This window comes from Sus scrofa, chromosome 1, assembly GCF_054392235.1.
Source record: "Sus scrofa isolate SSC_HxYL_T2T_F1_AM1 chromosome 1, Sscrofa_HxYL_maternal_Yorkshire_Landrace_v2.0, whole genome shotgun sequence".
Lineage (NCBI taxonomy): Eukaryota > Metazoa > Chordata > Mammalia > Artiodactyla > Suidae > Sus > Sus scrofa.
Genome location: NC_139383.1, coordinates 124,360,973 through 124,383,472, shown reverse-complemented (window position 1 = coordinate 124,383,472; position 22,500 = coordinate 124,360,973). Strand labels below are relative to the sequence as shown.

Here is a 22,500-nt window from a genome sequence, read left to right as displayed (position 1 = left end):
CGATAACTCCTTCTTGCCAGGTTGTTGTCCTTAAAGGACTGACTGCATCCTTCAATTTGTTTCTTTTGATTTGTCTTCTTTCCTCACAGTGTTTCTTTGGCTTGGGTCTCACTGGTTTTCACTGTAGTTGCTGAGTCGGAGAAAACCTTTGATATCCTGATAGGAAGAAATTGAGGTTTAGTTGTCTTCTTTCCTCCGTTTGGGGCTTCTTCAGGTCAAATTCAGAACTTGCAAGGCAGTGGCTATGGTATAGAAACTCCCTGGGCCGTTAAATGAAGGGACTGATCCCATCCATTTCCGAGACCACATCCTGCTGTGCAACTCGGTGGCCTCAAATGGGATTCAGATGGCAAGAGGTGATTGTAGACGTGAGGACCTGAGTGAGTGTAATGTTTGGGAACCTGAAGGCCACGTTGCTTGGCGTGGTTTGAGGGAGATTTCGCCTCTTCTGCATTCCGCTCAGCAACGAATTTGACCACCGTACCTGCTCCAAGAGCCGATCGAGGTGGCCGGTCTCCCTTCTTCAAGCATGCCTCTTCCGCTCGAGTACTCAGCAGCCTCCCGGGGCCTGAGGCTCCAGGCCAGGCCGAGCGCGGCGTCCGGCGTCCAGCGCGGCTCGCTCGGGAACTGCAACATCTCAGGGCTCTGCGGCCTCGGGCTAGGTGGCCTGGGCAGCGGATCCAGATGCGACTGCTGTTGCGTCTCCGCCGCTTCGCTTCGGGGCGGGAAGCAGGAGCAGGACAAGCCGGGGGAGGCGCCACAGTGCCCGAAGCCCGTCTCCACGGGCCCAGACCAGGCATTCTCCACAGGCTGCCCGGCCCTGCCTCGCGGGGTGCCTGCGCTTACCTCCGGCCCCTCCCCGCCGGCGCCAGCTCCGACTCCGGCCCGCCTCACCCCACCGCGGGCTTTGTCCACAGGCTGCGCGGCGGCCCCTCCCCGTTCCCGCCGGCTCCTCCCCGCCCCCTCGCTGGCCCCACTTCCTCGGCGCAGGCGGCGGGAGCGGATCGGGGACGAAGGGGTTAACCCGGGGCTCTTCCCGGCGCGGAGGGATCCGAAGCCGAGCCGAGCGTGGTGCTGAGGCCGCCTCAGCGAAAAAAATGTCCTCCTGAGGAGACCCACAAGTTCTATTCGGGGGGACCGTCAGCCCGCCCCGGTAGGAAGGGGCGGCCAGGCCCGAGAGCCGCCTCCCCCGCCCGGATCCGAGAGCTTGCGCGGGGCAAAGTGAGCCGAATCGCCGGGCGGTGCGAGGGGAAGCCCGAGCCCGCACTCCTGGCCAAAGTGAACTTTAATCGGGGTGGTTGGATGCGGAGACGGGGCGGCAGGTAATTACGGGCCGGCGAACGGGAGGGGGACGCCGTGGCGGGGATGGGGGCTGCGGGGCGCCGCCGCGTCCCTGCCAGAGCGGAGGCGCCCCCGGCCCGCGCCGCAACTCCGCGCCCCTTTGTACAGAGGCGAGCCCCGGGTCCTCTGCAAGTTGGGGAGTGGAGTGGGGGCGGAGGCGAGAGTCGCGGACGGCCAGGCCCGCGGGCGGCGCGCTCGGCCTGCGCGCCCCGCTCGGCTGGGCTCCGGGGCGCGCGCAAGAGCGGGCTCTTCGGCTGCCGAGCCAGGCTCATTGTTAGGCAGGTCCGGGGCCGGCCGGCCGCGGGCAGGGCAGCAAAAGTGGGAGGAGGCCGAGCCGGGGGAGGAGGACGCCGGCCGAGAGCGAGACTAGTTGTCGGTGTTTCTGTTTTCTTTTTAAAAACGCTCCTCCGATGCGCCGGGGGTGCTTTCCGACCCCCTGGGCCCGCCGGGGACGTCCGGGCGGCGGCGGCCGCAAACGCGGGCCTTCGAGCGGCGCATTCCGTGCAACTTGTCAGTTCTATTGTTGCGGATCCAGTGAGTCACTTCGCTGCTCCCCTCGCCGCCGCTCGGCTCGCTGGATGCCCATTCGCCCCTCACCCCGCCCCTCGAGACCCCCGCCCCGGCCAGGCCCCGCGCGCCCGGCACCCGGCGGTGGAGCGGGGTGGGGGGCGCCGGGGAGGGGGCAGGGACGGGCTTGGAAACTTGCGGGAGAGGCGGCGAGTTGCGGGAACCGCAGCGTCGCTCCCGGGCCGCGCCAGGAAACGCGTGGAATCACGGACCGGGCGCGGACGCCGGGCTCTTCTGCCCCCTGCTCTTACAGTGGTGGGGAATGAGAAGGGTATTAGCCCGGTGCTTTTCTTCTTCTCCTACGCCCCTGTCCATCCCCGTAAACACTTTGGGCCTCGGTGCTCTCTTGCTGAGCCTTTTTCCTCTGCCTTAGGACCTACTAGAAGTGGCCCAAGATGAATCCCCAACAGCAGCGCATGGCCGCTATAGGGACCGACAAGGAGCTGAGCGACCTGCTGGACTTCAGTGCGGTATGAGAGCTTTCCGTGGCATCTTGGGGTTCTGCTGAGGTTTACAGAAAAAGAAAGGGGGGGAGAGCGGCTAGGCAGCATTAACTCCATCTGCTTTGAGCAGTAGTTCTCAGGGCTGGAGTCCAGCTCCCCCAAGTTGGACACCTGAACTTTGATGTAATGTCTAGACTTGCAGATTTAAAACTTTAAATGCCAGAGGGGTCATTTGATTTAACCAGTTAAAAGGAGAACAACGTTAATCATGAGCTTTGGTTGAGTCACCCTCTGACCCTGATGATTATTAGGGATTTTGAAAAAAAAATTTGAAAAAAGAAAAAAAAATTTTTTTTCAGCATTCCTAATCAATTTGCCTTACTAAGATGTGCTATAGTTTATGGTACCTGAAAGATGTCAGTTGCAAGAAAGCTAGTAAAGGGCTAGAATTTCCAGCTCTTTAGATAACCATATATATATATATTTGTATACGTATATATGTACCTGTAAGAAGTAAATGCCTATATGTACATTAAAAATGAATACTTAAAAAATCACCTGAAACCAATAGAACCCAATACCTTTATTTCTAATGGTTTGAATTCCTTTATTTAACTGCTGTTAGGTAGGACAAGTATCTGCTTTACTATCTGCTTTATAACACTGTTGTAGTGGATCTTTGCTGTATGTAGTAGTTTCACTGGATATGGTTGTGAGTGTGTGTATTAAATTGTAAGTGTAATGAGAGTTAAGTTATGAAGTGAAGATCATTGACAATAACGTACCTTTAAACTTAATAACCTTAGCATCTCTCATGTCAGTGACTGGATTTTCAGTACAGAAAATAGTATTTCCAAATAGTGTTAGGAAAGAAAATGTTAAGTGTATTAGTCTTTTCTGGGTCCAAATGTATATCTCCCATTTTAACTTCCCTCTGAAATACAGTTTCTAACAGATGACTTGGTGAACTTTGGAAGGAGTCTAGAATAATTTCAGGACTAACAGATATGTTTGGATTATTTTGCAGATGTTTTCTCCACCTGTTAATAGTGGGAAAACCAGACCAACGACACTGGGAAGCAGTCAGTTCAGCGGATCAGGTAAGATCATGTTTAAAAATCAGAAACTCGTATTTTGGCGTTGCGATACATCTTGGTAGAAAAATACGAGGTATTTTAATATTTTTCTTTAAGTTCGTCTTAAAATTATAAACAAAAACAAGCCCTTAAATGTGGGCTGTTGCTCTAAAGATCCATTGACTTTTAAGAATTTCAATATGAATTTAAAAATTGTTCTCTATTCTGTGATTTTTTAAATTGAAAATTGCTTTGCTTGAATACAAGGGATTTTATCATGCCTCTATGTTTAGGAAAGTATCAGAAGAAAGTGCTCTGTAGCCCATGTGTGGTATTTTTTGTTTATTTAAACATGTGTATTTTAAAATTTTGCTAAAAATTTAGCACATTAGCATTATTAAACCTTTGGATTCTAAAAAATTGGTAAAATAATTCTATTTAAAATATATGTGTGAAAAGTGGAATTGAGTCAAGCAATAATTAGACTTGTTTTAAAAGATGGCTATTCCTTTGGAGGTCTGTAGCAAATTAACAATTTTGTATACAGTTATTTGGAATATTACAAATAAATGAATAGAAAGTGAGTATGCTTTCAAATAACACCTATGAGATAAGTGCATTCTGACCTACGTTCACATTACATTAGGATAACGTTTAGAGTAAGTTAAATTAGAGTCCTATTCTTTTTGTCTTTTGTCTTTAGATTTACTTTCTGTATATTTACAACTACTCTGCTTTATTATTAACATTTATCTCACATTTCTTAAGTATGCTTTTTTTTGTTTGTTTGTTTTTCTTACTCATTTAAACTCATGATTAAAAAAAACAAACGTTCCAGAAGCAGGGTCCATTCTAATGCACAAAAGCTATAATTTTCTCTTTAACTTAGATTTACTCCTTAGGGCTCAGAGATGAAAAAAAAAATAACCAAGGCCAAGACAGCATTATCTTTTAAGAAAACCAGCTGTCAGATCTCTAGGCTGAAACTCAGTAATTCCTTTTTGTTTGGTGCTTTTTTATTTTCCCTAGTAAAATGATAGTTGATTTCTTAAGATAATGTGAGAGCAAAACATGAGAAAAGAAGGTGAATTTCATAACCAGTTTATTTATACTACTTTACATTAAAAAAAATGTTCCAATTCAAAAACCATACACTAACTTAATTTACTGAAGTTCATTTTTAATGATGAAATTTTGCTTTAGGGGAATATATACCATGTTGTTTAACATCTCAGAGAAGTAAAATAAAAACATTTTGGATTTTAAATATTCTAAAGACTAATATTATTCTTTATCAAAAGGGTATCATAAAATGTCACTAAACCCCAGCTATTTTCCCACCTCCATCCATTTATTGGTAATGATTTGGAAAAATCATCACTTTTTGGGGTTGAGGAGAGGAAATTATTAGTTAATATGGAAGAAAGCTAAGACGTCTTCTCTTTCTTTACTACTATGAGTGCATCTCAGTTTTTGCAACTAATCATTCTCAAGAACTTTCAAATTTACTTTGTCTAGTATATAGTAGATACTTAGTATATTTCATTAAATGACTAGTGATACTGCTGTTTGAAGCTGTTTTGGATTGAATTGGAGAAAATATGTTTCATTGACATTGATATCAAGGACATGAACTTTGGAAACTTGCTATTATAAATACTGTCTTTTTAGAATAAGGGCAACTTTTTTTTTTTTTACTTTTTAAATTTAAGAAGGTATAATATATGTAGTCTGAAATTAAGTGTAGTGAACTTGGTGTGTCTTAACTAGTATGGCATTGAAGCAGTTGTGGGTCCTTCTTTATGTAGCATGCATTATACAAAGAAATAATTATTTTTCTACATTGTAGAAGTGGTTGTTAAATTTGATTCTTTGGCTCAGGAAATTTTTAGTTTTAAAACTGTTAGATTTGTTATTTATCCATTGAAAATTTAACTTGAATATGTATCTGTGTCTTATTTAAATTTCAGGAAAAAATTTAATTATAGTTTTAAAAAAAGCTATGATTTTTGGTAATTAGTGAATAGATTTCAGGGAGGGGAAAATAGCAAAGTGATTATTTTATATGAAAGTATATTGGTAAATATGGCTCTGTAGCCATTTCTTATCTTAAAGGAAATGTCTGAAAGAGATTGGTATAGCAGTATTATTTTATTTATATATTTTATTGACACTTTACTCATCTTCTGTCCTGATGTCAAAGGATGTGTAACATGTCTTCATGCTTGTTTATTTGTAGCAAGTAAGGACCTAAAGATAAGACTTTCCTTCTAACGAGGTGACTTAGAGTTATCTTTTTTTTTTTTTTTTGTCTTTTTAGCTATTTCTTGGGCCGCTCCCGCGGCATATGGAGATTCCCAGGCTAGACTTAGAGTTATCTTGTTTTTGGAGTAGCATTTGTAAAACCCCAGGTATAATTTCTGTTGATTATCCATTTTGAGGATGAGTTAATTTCACAGAATATGCTATAATACAGGATGTTATTTTAAAATCTTATTCCAAAAGCAAAATATAACTTGAATGATAGCTGACACTTCGTCAAAAATTGCTATGGGAAAGATTAATGTGTCTTTTCTGTTAATTTGTCTTGAGGAGTTGGTTATAGTCCTATTTTTTCATCAAGGGTGTTAATTTTCTTTGCATTATGATAAGACTGAATATGTCCGCTTGTCATGATAGCCACGAGGTATCAGTGACCTTGAGAGAGGGGTTTCTCTCTGTAGGAGTTAAAGGTGAGGCACTTTGTAGGGCACAGTGTGTAAGAGGAAAGCTTGTTGAAAGGATTGACAGACTGGAAATAGTTCAAGTGTTTAAATCCACTGTCCCTCCAACTTCAGTGTGTAGAACTAAATTGTGATATTGGGTTTAATTTTTAGTAGTTTAAATGTTTACATGATATCCGAAAGATTTCTTTTGTTAGTTTTTGAATCCAAGTAATAAGAGATGTTGAGAGTGGGATGTTTTGTTTTGTAAGAGGTCTGTATGTATTGAGTCTGTCTCATGTTTCTACCTAGAGAGTTATTTTAGCTAGCAAATAAAATTTTTACTATTTCTTGTTCAAATCAGACTTTTGTTACACTATAGATTTCTTCTTGCTCAAGATTTTCAGAATTAGTTATAAACTATTTTCTACCTCTTAATTTTAAAAAGGAATACAATTTTTCATTCTTCAGATACTGATTAGTTTTGGTGGGGGATTTTAACATGTACGTATAGGGTTTTTGAAAATGTTAATACAGGGCCAGAAAAATGGATTCTTACTAAATTGCTCTTCAGTAATTTTTTAAATTAAACTTTTTGTTTTGAGATAATTGTAAATTCATATGCAGTTGTAAGAAGCAATACAGAGATCCTACTTACAGTTTCCCATGTTTCCTGTAATGGTAACAGCCTGCAAAACTGTGTACAGTATCATAGCTAGGTTATTGACAGTGATGCAGTCAGGATTCCATGAACAATTCATCATCACAAGGATCTCTGGTGTTTCCCTATTATAACTGTGTCTACTTCTCAAGTAATTAAAAAAAAAAAAAAGAAGTAAATACCGACTCACCAAATAAAAATGGAGTATGTACTCAAATTGCCATAGCATTATTTGAACATATCAAGAAAGAACACCGGAATTTTACCAACGTGTCTTTTAACTGAACTGTAATATAAATGGCAATGGTAATTTTAAATAGAGGGGTGATAGGTTTGGCTTTTTCACTTAAGGTATTATAAAGTTACGAGTAGAATGTGGTTCATATTGTGTACCTGTCCGTGTTGAAATGTATAATAACCACAGTGTGTAGTAATACACACTCAAATTTAGTATTGTTATTTGGGCAACTGAACCATGTTAGACATTTGTTTCTGGCAAGCTGTAGTGATGACTTAGAGTAACTGCAAAGTCAGCAGGCATGTGAGGAAAAATATAATATTTTAGGATAAACATGGTCTGCTGTGAAGTGGCTCATTCAAGGTAAAAGTTTAGTAGCAAAGGAGTCTTTTAGAGAACATCTGTATATGAAAATACATGCTTGGAAAACAGAGGAATTAGAGACAAGATTATAACCATGAGTATTGTGTGCTTTTTGCTTACTACGGTATTCCTTTAAGTAGTCATGGATTATAATGGATTTGAAAAACAATTTGATTAGGTCATTAGTATTTAAGACTTGTTTATTATATACAGTGAGCCATGCCTCTGATTAATTATTATTTTAATCTGTTTTTGTTACCAATTTAAAGGCAAGTTTAACTTTCTGTCTTTTAGGCTATTGTTTGGTATATTCTTTTCTTTGAGTTTTTAAATGATTCTCTGGGATAGGAAGATAGAGATGAAGAGATACTCATCTTTAAATATAAACATAGTTGTTTTCACATTTTAGATTTAATGGGGCTGTTTAGAATAATCTCTTACTAAAGCCAGACAGTCTTTTCTGTTCTTGAACCATTGGTAATCGTGCCTGGAATGTCACTGCCTGCTTAGTGTTGTCAAAGACTTGGATAACTATTGCCCCAAGAAAGTAAAATAACACTATTAGAAAAGGTTTCTTGAAAAAAAAAAAAAAAAAGGCTGTTTCTAGGCAGTATGTGGGATACCTTTTTGTAAAAATCATTTACTAGGACTGCTTTTGGGTATTGCTTGAATATGTTTTTTTTTTTTTTTTGGATGGGAATGTTGAAATTACAAATCTAATGCTTTTGTGCTTAGGGGATAAAATGAAAAGGCAAACATTTAAATATATCAGTTCAAAAGACTTTATGCTTTGTTAAGTAGTCAAGCCATATTTATCTTAGATTTGTCAGTTAACTGCACATTTACTTGGTATTTACTTTGTGCGGCTTGCTATTCTAGTAGCTTTTGGGAAGGTGGCAAATGAAAGAGGACATGAACCAAAAAAAGTGGAGGCATTTCATTATCTAGATAGAAACATAAAATGTAAAAATGTGAAGTAGATAAACTTCTATAACAAAAAAATGTCAACAACTGCACATTAACGTAGTTTAAATTGAGTCCGTAAGAATAAGGATGTGCTGAGGAATGAGGGAACTGTCTTAAGGAAAACTCAGAAATGTTGAATTTAGAGTTCACTTTTAAAGGAGATATGGAAAATGAATTAGGGAAAAGAACTGGCCTCCCACATGTGGAACAGCATGAAAAGAGACCTGGAAATGGGACGCTTGTTCCAAAGGTGTATATGTACACAGTTCTGGGAGAGAGCAACTTTTTTATTGATTACCACTTCTGGTGGAGCTCATATTTATGTACTGTTGTGTGTAGCCAGACTGCATGGGTTCAAATCTAATCATTGCCATTTATTAGCTGGTTATTTTGGGTACATTTCTTAACCTTTCTGTGCTTCTGTTTCTTAATCTATAAAATAGTACTAATAATAGTAGCTGTCCTCATTGTTGTTATGAATGTTAACCAAGTTAATCGAGGTAAAGCTCCAGAAACAGTGGTACTGAACTGCCGTGGAGTGAATTGTTAGTGGTGAGTCAGTAGAGTGAGGAAAGCATTTACTTATTCAGTAGGATATTGTGCTAATCTAGGGATGGACTGGTGAAGGTTTGGACGTAGTATAGGCAGTAGGAAGGGAAAATAGGAAGTAGGAAGGAAAAAATACCAGAAGAAAAGGATTGACAGTTTGAAGGATTGGATTTCTGTAGGTAAGAGAAATGACTTAATGTAGTTCTGGCATATTTGGAATAGTGCTGGAGGAAAAAAAATAATGCTGATATGTTTTGAGCATTTTAGATTTCGCATGACCCGGGATTCTTTTGGCTAATTTGGGGACTTATGGGAGAAGAGTGCTGCAAGATGAGTTAAAGATTTTGGTTAAAAACACAGCTCTTTTCTATCTGTGAAATTAATGCGAAATAATTCTTGAAAAATATAGAGAGCAGAAAAAGCAACAAGGGGAAAGAGACACCCATTATTTTACTATCCAGAGAAAATAGTTGTATTTTGATTTATTTCCTTTTAGTCTTTTTTTCCTGTTCTGTTTACAAAATTGAGAGCTTACTGATGTTTTCATTTCATGTCATACTTTTTTATTTCACTTGATGTCATGAGCATTATTTCATGTTCTTAGGGATTCTTTAAAAACTCAATTTAAAATTATTCTGTGATATTATTACATGGGCTAGATATAGCATTACTTACCAAATTTGTTTTCTTATTGCTTGACATTTAGAGATATTGTTGATTTTGTTTCTATAAAAATATGATAGTGAGTATCTTTCTGTACATATACACATTTTTATCTACACATCAATTTCCTCTGGATAGGAGATGTAGATTTTGGGTTTTGTGCCTACAAGTTATAATTAAAGCTAAGGGAGTGAATGAATACCCTTAGGGTAATGAACTCAGAGAGAGGAGATAGATTATCAGGTCAAGGATTGATATTAATGGTGGAGTTAGATATATAAACATAATGAAAACTACACATAGAACTACCATATGACCCAGCAATCCCATTCTTGGGCATATATCTGGACAAAACTTTCTTTGAAAAAGACACCTGCACCTGCATGTTCGTTGCAGCACTATTCACAACAGCCAAGACATGGAAACAACCTAAATGTCCATCGACAGATGATTGGATTAGGAGGATGTGGTATAGATACACAATGGAATACTACTCATCCATAAAAAAGAACAAAATAATGCCATTTTTAGCAACACGGATGGAACTAGAGACTCTCATACTGAGTGAAGTAAGTCAGAAAGAGAAAGACAAATACCAGATGATATCACTTATATCTGGAATCTAATATACGGGACAAATGAACCTTTCCATAGAAAAGAAAATCATGGACTTGGAAAATAGACTCATGGTTGCCAAGGGGGAAGGGGAGGGAGTGGGATGGATTGGGAATTTGGGGTTAATCATCTGCATCTATTAAGAGATCCTGCTGTGTAGCACTGCGAACTATGTCTAGTCACTTATGATGGAGCATAATGTGAGAAAAAAGAATGTATACATGTATGTGTAATTGGGTCACCATGCTCTACGGTAGAAAATTGACAGAACACTGTAAACCAGCTATAATGAAAAATCATTATATATTAAAAAATAAAAATATTGAATCTCAAAAAAATAAAATAAAATTAATGACTTTGGTTGACTGATATAAACATGCAAATTTTTGTTAGTTTATGGTTTGAGTGTTTGATGACATTTGGTGCATATTTGTATATAATTTGGGTGTGTGGTGACTGGAGGGAATTCCTATCGTTCTTTTACCTGTGCTTACTGAAATGGAGTGGGATCTAGTTGGACTGTATCAGTGAGAGAGCCCTTGAATTCTACACTTTTTATAAGAGAGGCAGTATAGTGACAGGAATTGGGCTCAGGAGACAGACAACTGGAGTGCAACAGTGCTTTTTGACTTACTAGCTGGGTGGGTGTAGGCAAGTCTGAGCATTCTTTTCTCCTGTGTGAAGAGTGGATGCTAATGCCTACCTTCAGAATCCTTGTGAGGATCAAATAAAATTATCTCTATATAGTGCCTCCTGCTACATTGCGGCTTGAGAAATGGGAGCTGCTGTTGTTACCCTCTTAAGTAACAGTAATGTAATATTAATTATTATTAATAGTAATAATTTAACTAGTGTATAGCCAATGTTTTTTTTTAAACTTAAATTTTTTTAAAAAGTATAGTTGATTTACAGTGCTGTAGACAGCCAATGTTCATTGAACTATTATTATATGCTAGGTTCTATGCTAAGCAATTTATAGGCTTTATCTCATTTTATTGTAGGTAAAAATGAGATGTATTATATGGTAGAGGGAAAGGTGGGGAATACTCCCCAAGGGCAACATGTTGAAGGTGCTTTCTAGTGTCATAAAATGATATATGTTGTTAAAATTCTAAGGAGAAATCAGAAGAATAGTTGTGAAAGGTCAGTAGGGACCTAAGAATCTTGCTGTTATTTTTTATAGCTGATTTCTCCTTCGTACTATTATTTTGTCGACTACAAATTGTATAGTGCAGAATGGTGAACAGAAATGTGTACACTTTTTGAAAACCTCTTCCATTTTTAGGTTTTGCCACTTGGATATAGTCTTTTCTGCATATTCCCTCTCTAGCCACTTCAAAATGTTCCTTTTGGAATGAAGTGTTGTCTAAATAAATAAATAAAATAAAAATGATGTGACCTGAGAGGATAAAATAGCTGGGAGACAGGTTGGAGAGAATGTTGAGTCTTTAGGGTAGATATTCTCCACTTTTTTCTTCATGGCAGAAAAGGAACATTAACTCCTCTGATAGTCTGAAGGAACGTATTGTATGTGAGCAGAAGAAATCCATTTTTTTTTTTTTTTTTTAGGGCCGCACCCATGGCACATGGAAGTTCCCAGGCTAGGGGTCCAATCGGATCTACAGCTGCTGGCCACAGCAATGCAGGATCCGAGCCATGTCTATGACCTCACCACAGCTCACGGCAATGCTGCATCCTTAACCCACTGAGTGAGGCCAGGGATCGAACCCGCAACCTCATGGTACCTAGTCAGATTCATTTCCACTGTGCAACAATGGGAACTTGAAGAGATCTTAAAATTTCATGTACATTTTGCTTTCTACTTCCTAAAACAAACATATTTGTTTAATATAAATATGTTGTAATTAATTATTGAGTAAAATTGAAATTTTAGGAAGATGCATTGAGTTTAGCTTTTGGCATTGCCTTCCTCCTGTTTTGCTTTGTATCTTTGGGGGTAGGGGCCAGGGTGGAGTAGGATGCAAGTCTATACTCTCCTTACCTTAGTAAGAAGACCAGCTTTAGAACAGCCCCTTTGTCTCTCTTTATTCCTGAATCTTTTTATGCTCTTACCAAAGTCTGTGAAAAGGAATTGTTATTTTTTTGGGGGGTGGGTTGGGGGTGGGAACAGTGGTTTTGGTAGGGAGGAAATTGTTATTCCATAAGCTGAAGCACAGAGAGATTTGTTGATAATACAACTATCATTTGAACCTCCTTTCTTTTTGTAGCCACATCAACCTGGTAATTTTTTCATGTACCTGTGACTTACGAAGAAAATGTGTTTTTTATAGAGCTTTGTTTTTTTTGTTCCATGTTTAAAATGTATTCTCATAAAGACCATGGTGAGTCATCTAGGCTACTGTAAGCTGATTGGGGACTTAAATATCACATTCAAAGATCCCACAGAATTGAAAACGGATTAGGGATTGGTTACTAATTTTTATTGCATTGGATAGTGACTCAGGGATGAAACCTTCAAAATAAAATAATAAAACAATTTGAGGGGTAAGGTGCAAGACAGAAAATGCTACCTTAAAAAAAAAACAAAACTGCTACCATACCTTATTTTTGATTATTCAAAATGAGGAAGGTTGGCCCAAGTTGTCATTTTTTCAGATCTGTTCTAGGTATTAAGAAGGTGCCTGAATTTGAACTGATGGAGTACTCCGAATTTGAAAAATTATTCCAGTTACTCAGAGGATGTCTCTCTGGAAGCAGACTCTCTCGAAAGTTGTTGATTTATTTTCTTTTGGTGATTTTGCCACTGAGCCATTGTGAGACTTTAAAATGAGCAGGTTCAACTCATGATTACTATTCCACGACTTCATTAGTGGTTAATGTAGAGAACACAGGTTGAACTTAATATGATCATACAACTGCAATCAATGAGCAAATGTGCTACTTCTCTCAGCAAGGGTTGTAAGTAGTGGTGGGACACCACAGGGATCCCTGCTTGGAGGGAATTAGAGTCATCTAGCTTCTCAGTCCTTGAGGCATATGTTGTTTTGAGGTTGTTGGGAATAAATAAAAGGTTTACTGTGCCACTGGAGAGGAAAAAATGCTAGGCTCACTTTGAACTTAATGGCAGAAGCATGCTTTGGCCACAAGTTAATTTAGAGAATCAAAATTTATATGTGTGCTCATAAACAAGGGATGAAAATCATTGAGTTGTCCTGAGTTAGCAGGGCTTCTTAGGTTCTTGCTGTTTGGAAACCCTACAGTATCCAGCTGACTTTGCCATACTTAAGTTTTGGAAAATGTTTTTCATTGTTGGTCCCAATTTGGAATAAAAAGTTAAAGGGGAAGGTTGTTGCATGTTGAATCCCTTGGTAACTTACAGACAGCTTGAACTGATTGTGCTTTTCCAACTAGGCAAGTAATTAACTGCATTTTAAGACTTTATTAAATATACTAAATGTCCCTTAAGCATCAGCTAGTTTTGTTTTTTTTTTTTTTATTCTAGGTAATAGCATAGTTTATTTACTATATATCAAGACCACCTTTTATGCCAAAGGTCCACAATCACTGATCTGTGATTTTGAAATCCAAAAAAGGTCCAAATCAATTTTTTTCCTATAAATTCAGCATAAAATATTTTAGTGACAAAATCTGATCTTATCTGAATGGAGGCCATTGACAGTTTCTAAATAATTACTGTATGATTACCAGGTACGTGGGTGATTTGTAATGTACGGCATATATATATATATTTTTTTTTTCCCTAAAATCTGAAAAACATAATTCTAAAATGTACCTGGCTCCATGGATTTCCATAAAGCTATTGTAGACCTCCTTCTTTGTGTGCATACATGTGTGTGTACGTGTGTATCTCCCCCTCAACTCCAGCCCTGACCCTGTGTTTTCAACTCCAAGTGAGAATTTATTTTTCAGACTAAAAGTCTGGATTAGAGAATTATTTTAAACACAAAAGAATTGTAGTGGACTTGTTAAAGAAAAGGAAATTTTTCTTAGAATAAAAGCTTTTCAGGTTTGCCCTACACATTATTTTAGGAAGTCATTTTTTTATTTTGAGGAGGAATAAGCTTTTCATCTTCAGGGCTAAGGAGTATGGTGATATTTCCCTGGTCATTTTGCATGGAAATTTTCAGAGTGCTAATGGGAGATGTATTTACATACATATAAAACCAAGTAAAAAAAATTGTATGTATGTGTTTATATGTTTATATAAATTTACATGTATAACCAAATAAAAATAATTATATATACACATGTGTGTGTATATATGTTTATATATAACTAGCATTATATGATCACCTCCAAGAAGAAGCCTTAACCCTGACCCCAATGCAGAGTTAACTGGGAGCAAACAGAAGAAAATCCTACAAAGTCGTATTCATAAAGAAAAGGAGGAGCTTAAGATTTGGTTCCATAGGAGACAGACAAGAAAACCAGTCTTTGGTAATTTTGTTTTCTCCTTTTGTATTGGTTAAACGTTTCCATAGATTAGTAGCATGATATTTTTTTCCTGTAGTACACTCATTAAACGGATTATTAGTAAAAACAAATTTGATTCTAATGAATGTGAAAATTTCCTCAGAAGCCCATCATTTGCTCTGTCCCATTACTGTTTAGCATAAACTGTCAAAGTAGCAATGAAGTGAATGTTTAATAAGCTAGCCTTCATGTTTTTCTTTTGAGGGACAGGTCAAGTCATCCTGACTTTTCTGGTTCCCTTGCAGACCTGTTTCCTGTAGTATTACCAGTCTACTGTTTTAAGAACCATTATATAATATTGAATAATTAAATACAAATAAAGTTTGTAGGGGTTTGAGATGCCCTGATTTTAGGAGGACAGAACAGGCTATTCAGCCAGAGTCTGTCTTGCCTTGATATTCATATAACCTCTTTTGTCAAGCTTCAGAATATTACCATAGTGCACAGACTCTGAATTTGACTCTGACACTTGCTGAATAAGTTGTATAGCAGTGGGACTTTGCCTGGTGAATGGTTGGGGGAACGGGAGGAGTCTCATTGTTTAAAAAATCAATAATGACAAACGTACTTCATAAATATTTACTCATTCCCTGTTTACTTCATAATTCTTATAGGAATTTGGTAACAGTTCATTTTACAGAGGAAATAGAGAAATCAACAGTGATATACATTTGCCTGTGGTTTCTTATTGCCCCTCAGAAGTAGCAAACTGATCGGTTGTAGTTGCACCTGCACTGATACCAATCTACACCAGAGTACGGTTTGTCTTGAGGAAGAATTTAATATCTCTAGAAATCTTTAAAATTTGTTGTTGTAACTGGAGGCCTAAATGGTGCAATTTTTTTGTTGTTGATATTCTCCAAAAAAAGTTTTTCAAGATTTATTTACTGTTGAAAAGAAAACAATAATCAAAAGTCTTTAGAAAGTAAAACTTTTCATGTGAGTATTAGAAGGTATTAAATACAAACAACTGTAACCTGAAATGTCTTTAGTACAGTGTAATTTTTTTGTGTCTGTGGTCTTCTCTTACTCAGCTGTCATTAGACTTGGTGCCTTGGGAAGATGATGAAATTTGACATGTGTAAGATATTGGAATAGTCACAGCCATTGTTTAGTTGAGGCCATAGAAAAGAATGGTTGTTTCATAGTGTGGAAAATTTTTTATTTTCACTTCCCCCTTTCAAAGATTTAATGTTTATTTAGTTACAAGGGAAGTAAAGGCAGATGGGAAAATAGTTATTCCAAGGATGGTTTAAAAAATGTTATGCAGAAGAGATTTTAATGGAAGTTTAATTTTGGCAACAGACTTTTCAGTGCTTTAAAATGAAAAGATTGATGCTAACTTTTATGAGGGATGCTGATCAGTCTATTTTGTATTTTTATTTAAAGTAGACTGCGCTTTCATTTTGTTGAAGAAAATGATTAGGTGTTTGAGAAAATACACACTAACCCCTGTTTTTATATTGGTCTGTGTAGAATGGTTTTACTTTAAGTTGGTGAAAAACAGAGACACACAGTGTGGTATACTGGAAAGAGGAGGAATTTGGTGTAAAAAAGTTTTGGCTCCTTGTTGGCTTTATCATTTACCAGATATGTAATCTTAGGGCAGTATGTTAACTTCTCTGAATCATTTTATCTTATGTCTGAAATTAGGAGAATAAAAATACTGCCTTAACTGGTTGTGATAGTGATCAAATTAAGTAATTTTAAAGAAAATGCTTTCTAAAAGCTGGAGGTTTGTGGGCGTTCCCGTCGTGGCTCAGCGGTAATGAACCCAATTAGTATCCATGAGGACTTGGGTTCCATCCCTGGCTTCACTCAGTGGGTTAAGGATCTGGTGTTTCTGTGAGCTGTGGAGTAGGTTGCAGACCTGGCTCGGATCCCATATTGCTGTGGCTGTGGTGCAGGCTGGCAGCTGTGATTCGACCCCTATCCTGGGAACTTCCATGTGCCACAAGACGCGCGCGCGCGCGCGCACACACACACACACACACACACACGAAGTGGAGGTTTGTAATTCTGTACGAATATTAGTTGTCTTATCATCTTAGGTGGCATAGCAACTCTTAAAGGGATTCTAGGCTAACAAGTATATTTGGAACAATTGATTATTCATGCAGAACTCATACATTTCCGACAATCAGATTAAAGATTAAATCAGGAGATTGAGAGGGATGATAGCTTAAGGAACTCCTTATAGTAGGTAACCCTCAAAATCTCAGAATTCTTCAGATGAGTTCTTTCTCTTTTGGGCTAGATGAGAGAAGTTAAGCAATAAAGTAAAGAAAATCCTCACATATTCTTTGTTAGAACTCTTTTAATTATATCCCAAATCATAGAGCTCCGGAATTAGTACCTTTGAGTCCTATGTTCTCAGCTTAGTTTTTTGAAATGCTTATTGAGGATCTGTTACAGTGACAAGGTTAACCCCAGGCTTAAGTAGTGTGACAGCTGAATAGTTCTTAGGAATAGTCTGCTTTTGCATTGTTTGATGAGCAGTAATCTGAAAAAAACTGTAGTGTCAATAAGAGTTAACCTTTTGAAGATTTTTAAGTACTGGATGTATGGCCTTGTTATACTCCTGAGTGAGAACAAGAGGGTACAGTGCAGATGGAACTCTTGTCTGCTGTGTGCTTGTGCTTGAAGCAGGAAGCTTTGGCTTGGTCTTATCCATAAATGACAAGGTATCAGAGGTTGGGGTTGTCTGCTGGTTCGTTGTGATTAAGGAAGATGAGGGCTTCCACAGGTCCCAGTGCTGCCCCTTTCCAGTTAATGTGCTTGTCTGGGTATATAAAATACTTAACCCACCATCTGTTGTGAAATATTGAGGTTTTTACTGACTCTATGTATGTATGTGTTTATGGGATTGTATTGTTTAGAACTTTTCAGTTTATTTTAAAGGAGGAAATCAGCAAGTTTATTCGTTTATTTATTTATTGATTTACTTACTTTTTGGTGGTGCCTATGGCATAAGGAGGTTCCTGGGCCAGGAATCGAATCCACGCCAGAGCTGTAAACAGTCACAGCAGTAATAACACCAAATCACGAGGGAACTCCCAGAAATCAGATTCAAACTTCATGGAACGCAGAGCCAGTGGGGCTATTGGGATGGTTTTAATGGAGGTTTGTGGACTAGTGGGCTCCATTGGAGCTGTTTGCTGATTGTTCTTTAGGTTTCTTTAGGGTAAGACAATGACTAGGTTTGGTTGAGAAGGGTTATTGGATGATTTGACAGTCATTTGACTGGAGTGAGGACAGTTCCTATTTTAATAATTCCTAATGCTTTCTTGAAAGGCCTGTATTAAATTGTACTGATGTGAGAGTAGATTGGTAAATGAAACAGAAAAACTAAGGACCTTGGGAATGGATAGTTAGGGTTCCTGAATATAAGTTCTAAGAATCCTAGGGCCAGGTGAAGTTGCTTGTTTTTCTTTCACAGGTGGTTTTTGCATTCTTACTGCTGCTACTATAATCTGTAACTTCACTATAGGACATTGTAGTAGTTTCCTTACTTGAACTCCTTGTTGCTGGTTGCTCTTTTTTCCAGCCTTAGTCTGCTTAGGCTGCCATAACAAAATATAATATACTGGGTGACTTAAACAACAGCAATTTAATTTCTGGCAGTTGTGGAGACTGGAGGTCTGAGATCAGAGTACCAGCATGGCCAGGTTCTGTTGGCAACTCTTCCTGGCTGCAGACTGCCTTACTGTTTTCTCATATAGCCTCTCCTCAGTATGTGCGTGAGAGGGGCTGAGAGAGAACTCTCTGGTGTCGTATAAGGGCCCTAGCCTCCTGACCTCATTTAACCCTAATTATCTTCCAAAGGCCTCATGAATTTTGAGGGGATACAAACGTTTAGTCCAAAACACAATCCTCTCATGTTTTTGATACATCTTTCTCCAATGGTTTGTCTCGTAGTCCACATTTGTTCCCTATAGGCTATCACAACACACAGAAGTCTCACCTTGACATTCAAGCTCTTTAATAATCTGATAGGAACTTTAGCTAGTTTTACACTGTCTACTTCCCAGTGAGAGTTGTAGGGTTCAGTTGCACTTGCCTTCTTACCTGACCTCCTGCCTCTAGTTATTCTTCTCTCACAAACTGGAATACTTCCTTGCCATTTTGTGCAACCTGAGCCCCCTTTCCTTTATGAAGTCTTTTCCAGATATTTCAGGTCATAGTTTTGTAAAAACTGTGGCTTCCACATATTTGAGACTGTTGGGTAAAGGAAAGTACTAGTTCTTTTTTGCTCCTGATGGCAAAGTTAAGAGCCATTTAGGCAGTTAATGGCCAGTAGAATTTGAGTCCAGCCATTTATTTTAGGGGGACAGTATTGTGGGTTAACCCTGTAGGTTTAAAAGAAAACTGAAGCCTGCTTCTTGTGAATGTTGAACAACGAATTTCTGTTTTAGAATACTCTCATTAAAAAAAAAAAAGTGTATCTTAGACTACATGCTTTTTGAAAGCAAAGATAGTGTTTTACACTTGTGTTTCTGCAAAGTACCTTGCTTTGAGGTCAGACACTTGGTTAATTAACTATTTTTATGTTTGGAAATTCGTGATAGGTTGGTGGAAAGAAAGATTAAATTCCCTAAATTAAATTTCTTAGATTAAATGTCCTAAATTGCCATTTTCTTTCCTAATGTCAGCTGCATGGTGAAGTTTTAAGGAAGCATTGAACTTGTGTGGATTAGCTGGCTGGAAACCTGTGATGTTAATTAGAACGTTCCGCCAGTTCTCTTATTTCTTCTAAAAAGATCTGAGTTCATCCCAGACCCCATATTTAAACATCAAGGATGAGCAGGAAGTGGCCAAGTGGTAAAGCCATTGAGGTTGTATGTGAATGCAGCTGCCTCTACCCAACCGCAGCCAGCCCTAGCTCTGAGGAGCAGAGAGAAGTGATACTTTCATAGTGTTTTCTTTTCACAGGGTGTGTGTCATTTTCGTTCTTTAGTAGCATCAGATTGTGGAGAGAATGGCTTGTCTGATGGTGGCCTTGATTGAGTGGAGGAGCTCTATCGTATGAGGCCAGTAGGAGCCATTTTACCACAGTCTGGAAACCAGTAGATGGTCAAAAGCTTGGAAGTGATATTTTTCTTAAAATGACGCAGATTTTTTGCTGGTTGAGTTAAACCACAGAAGAGAGGTTATATGATCTAGCATTGTAATAGATGTGGGTAAATATCTACAATAGCAGAAAAAGATAGTCTTATTGAATGGAACTAAGTCCATTCACCTGGTTATTAATTTCTGATAGAAGGGTGAGCAATTATTTTTTACTTAATGCTTCTTAAATTAACCTCGGATTTTTTTTGGGTCAAAAGCTGCTTTTGTCAACTGTAGAAATACGTTGTCTTTGTATTTTGGTGTGTCTTTGGCATCTGTACTTTTTATCTTTTCCCTCGAACCAGGAGTGGAGTTGACCAGTCTGATGTAATTTGGAGCTAAAATGTTACCCTTATATATGGAATTTGGAAAAATCTTGTTTTGAGGGAAACATCAATTGAAAATTGAGGAGTTTTGTTGGAGAACTCTAGGGCTATATAAGTTGGAGATGTGATCTTTGTGATAAAGATGATTACAATTCTAATCTCAGTAATCTACCCCAGAACATATAGTGTCCATTATAAGCTTCTTACTGCTTAACACCACTTTATCTGAGATACTGGCTCCTAGATTCTCAGTTCTCATATAGCTTATGTCTGAAATGTGTAGAATATATCTTCTTGTGTAGTCTGGTAGGGTGTTTATATCAAACAGAAACTTTCATTGCTTGTAAAGCTTGCAAATTTCTGAGATGCCACCTTTACAGACTTAAGATTGATTTTTAGGTCTCTGAAAGTGCCCATTTGCTCCCTGTGAAAGGAGCAGGTTTGCATTTATTCAGTGAGTCTAAGATGAGGTAATTGGTATTTTTATGATTTGAATGGAGGCTTTGTATTTTTGAATTTTGTGAAACAAAGCTGTGTTTGTAAACACATTTCAAAAATATAAATGACACTTTTTGGTGAAGATGTTCACTGAATAGCAAGAAAGTTCAGAAAAAAAGGAGCTTTTGTTAACATTTAATAATAATCTAACTGTATTCATTGACTATCTCATTAACGTTTAAAGAGTACCTGATTTTTAGAACTTTTTGTATTGCAAATAATTCTCAGACTGGGTTCTAGTAGGAAAATATTTTTTTAGTATTCATTACTCCTATACTAGCTTGGGTTTTCAACAATTTTTTTTTTAAGAAGAATGAATCATAAGCAGTGTATTCCAATGTAAAAATTGTCTTAGAAAACTCTAGGAAAGCATTTGTTTAGTGCTCTGACAAAAGATAAACAAGTTGCTGTGGTATTGTACCAATAACAGAAATATCTTGATATGGCCTAGCTGGTGTAGGTGTAAATAAACGGTGTAGAACTGTTCAGGCAAAATCTATAGTGAGTCTTAAAAGATTATAAAATAAGGTGGTTAATTTTGTATTCCCCTCCAATTCCTTCTTTCAAAAACTTGGCTTTTGAAAGAAGTTGTTCTGGTATGGAAGTATTGTTTTAGAGGAAGTGTATTTTCTCTTTGTAGTAGTTTTCACTGACTTCCTAGGTAACACTGGAGGGCAAATTGTTAAATTTAAAATTAATTCTGAAGGCCTGTATGTAAGTGCTGAAAAATTTTTTTAAACTATTTTTGAAAAATTATGAAAACACAAGCCAAAGCTAAAATAAAATCTAAATAGCATAGAAAAATACATGGTGAAAAACAAAAGTTCTAGTCATTCCTTTTGTATGTGTATGTATTTGTGTCTTTTTAGGGCTGCACCCGTACCATTAGGAAGTTCCCAGGCTAGGGGTCGAATTGGAGCTGTAGCTGCTGGCCTACACCACAGCCACAGCAATGCCAGTCCCAGCCACATCTGCGACCCACACCACAGCTCATGGCAAAACCAAATCCTTAACCCACTGAGCGAGGCTAGGGATCGAACCTGCGTCCTCATGGATGCTAATCAGATTTGTTTCCACTGAGCCACAACAGGAACTTTGCTTTTTATACAGTAGGGAACAAAAGAGGGTAGTGATCACTCCATAAATGGCATTTTTGAGCCCATATTGATTTTACTACGATATTTGATTTCCAAAAATAATTTGTAATGATTTGACCTGTTACAGAAAGTTACATAATTATACAATACATATGACTTAACAAAGCTGGAAAACCCCAAAGTGTTAGCTTTTGTTTGAATTCTAAGATTTGTTTCACTAACTTAAGTAATTGTTCTCCCCTTTAGAAAACAAACACTAAAATGAGTTTTATTGTAATAGAAAGCAATCAATAAGATGTTAATTCCTTATGTATAGACCCTGTGCACAGGGCACACTTTTACATGAATTATTTAATGTCATCTTTGTAATAATTTTCAGAGGCAGGTTCAGCTTTACTCACTTTTTTGCACATGAGGAAACAGGCTTCAGGTGGCTGAGGAATACAGCTACTAAGGGGCAGAATCAGATTTCAAAGATGATCCATACAATTATGCAGCAGAAGCTAATTATTTAGATTATTACAGGAAAAAAGCAGGGCGTTCCCGGCTGGCTCAGTGGTTAACAAACCTGACTGGGAACCATGAGGTTGTGGGTTTGATCCCTGGCCTCACTCAGTGGATTGGGGATCCCACGTTGCCGTGGCTCTGGCGGAAGACTGGTGGCTATAGTTCCGATTGGACCCCTAGCCTGGGAATCTCCATATGCCAATGGGTGCGGCCCTAGGAAAAGACAAGAAAAAAAAAAAAAAAAGCTAGTTTCTTCCACAGTTGTATGATATCCTGTTATCAAATATCAGTTATTTTGCATCAAAATTTGGTGAAATCAATCAT

General features: G+C 38.3%; 1 protein-coding gene and 1 long non-coding RNA gene across 14 annotated transcripts in view; one reads left to right on the top strand and one right to left on the bottom strand.

Annotated features, from left to right (window-relative positions):
* The first annotated feature begins 1,059 nt into the window (after positions 1-1,059).
* Positions 1,060-22,500, top strand: part of TCF12 (transcription factor 12) — a 372,042-nt gene continuing 350,601 nt past the window's right edge. For 5 of the 13 annotated variants that reach the window (XR_014810871.1, XM_021094715.2, XM_021094708.2 and 2 more), the window contains exons 1-3: positions 1,060-1,322; positions 2,282-2,378; positions 3,379-3,451. Coding sequence is in view for 12 of the 13 variants with exons in the window: in XM_021094715.2 (XP_020950374.1) it covers positions 2,304-2,378; positions 3,379-3,451 (148 nt within the window). In the remaining variant the exon portion in view is untranslated. Of the gene's footprint in view, positions 1,323-1,538; positions 1,876-2,017; positions 2,180-2,281; positions 2,379-3,378; positions 3,452-22,500 lie in introns of those variants that run through there. The other 8 variants (XM_084969204.1, XM_084969182.1, XM_084969161.1 and 5 more) reach the window with 2 other exon arrangements.
* LOC146406347 (uncharacterized) lies at positions 16,514-22,420 on the bottom strand. The gene is made up of 2 exons (XR_014810887.1): positions 22,351-22,420; positions 16,514-21,398 (listed from the first exon to the last, which is right to left on the bottom strand). It is a non-coding gene; the product is annotated as an uncharacterized LOC146406347 (long non-coding RNA).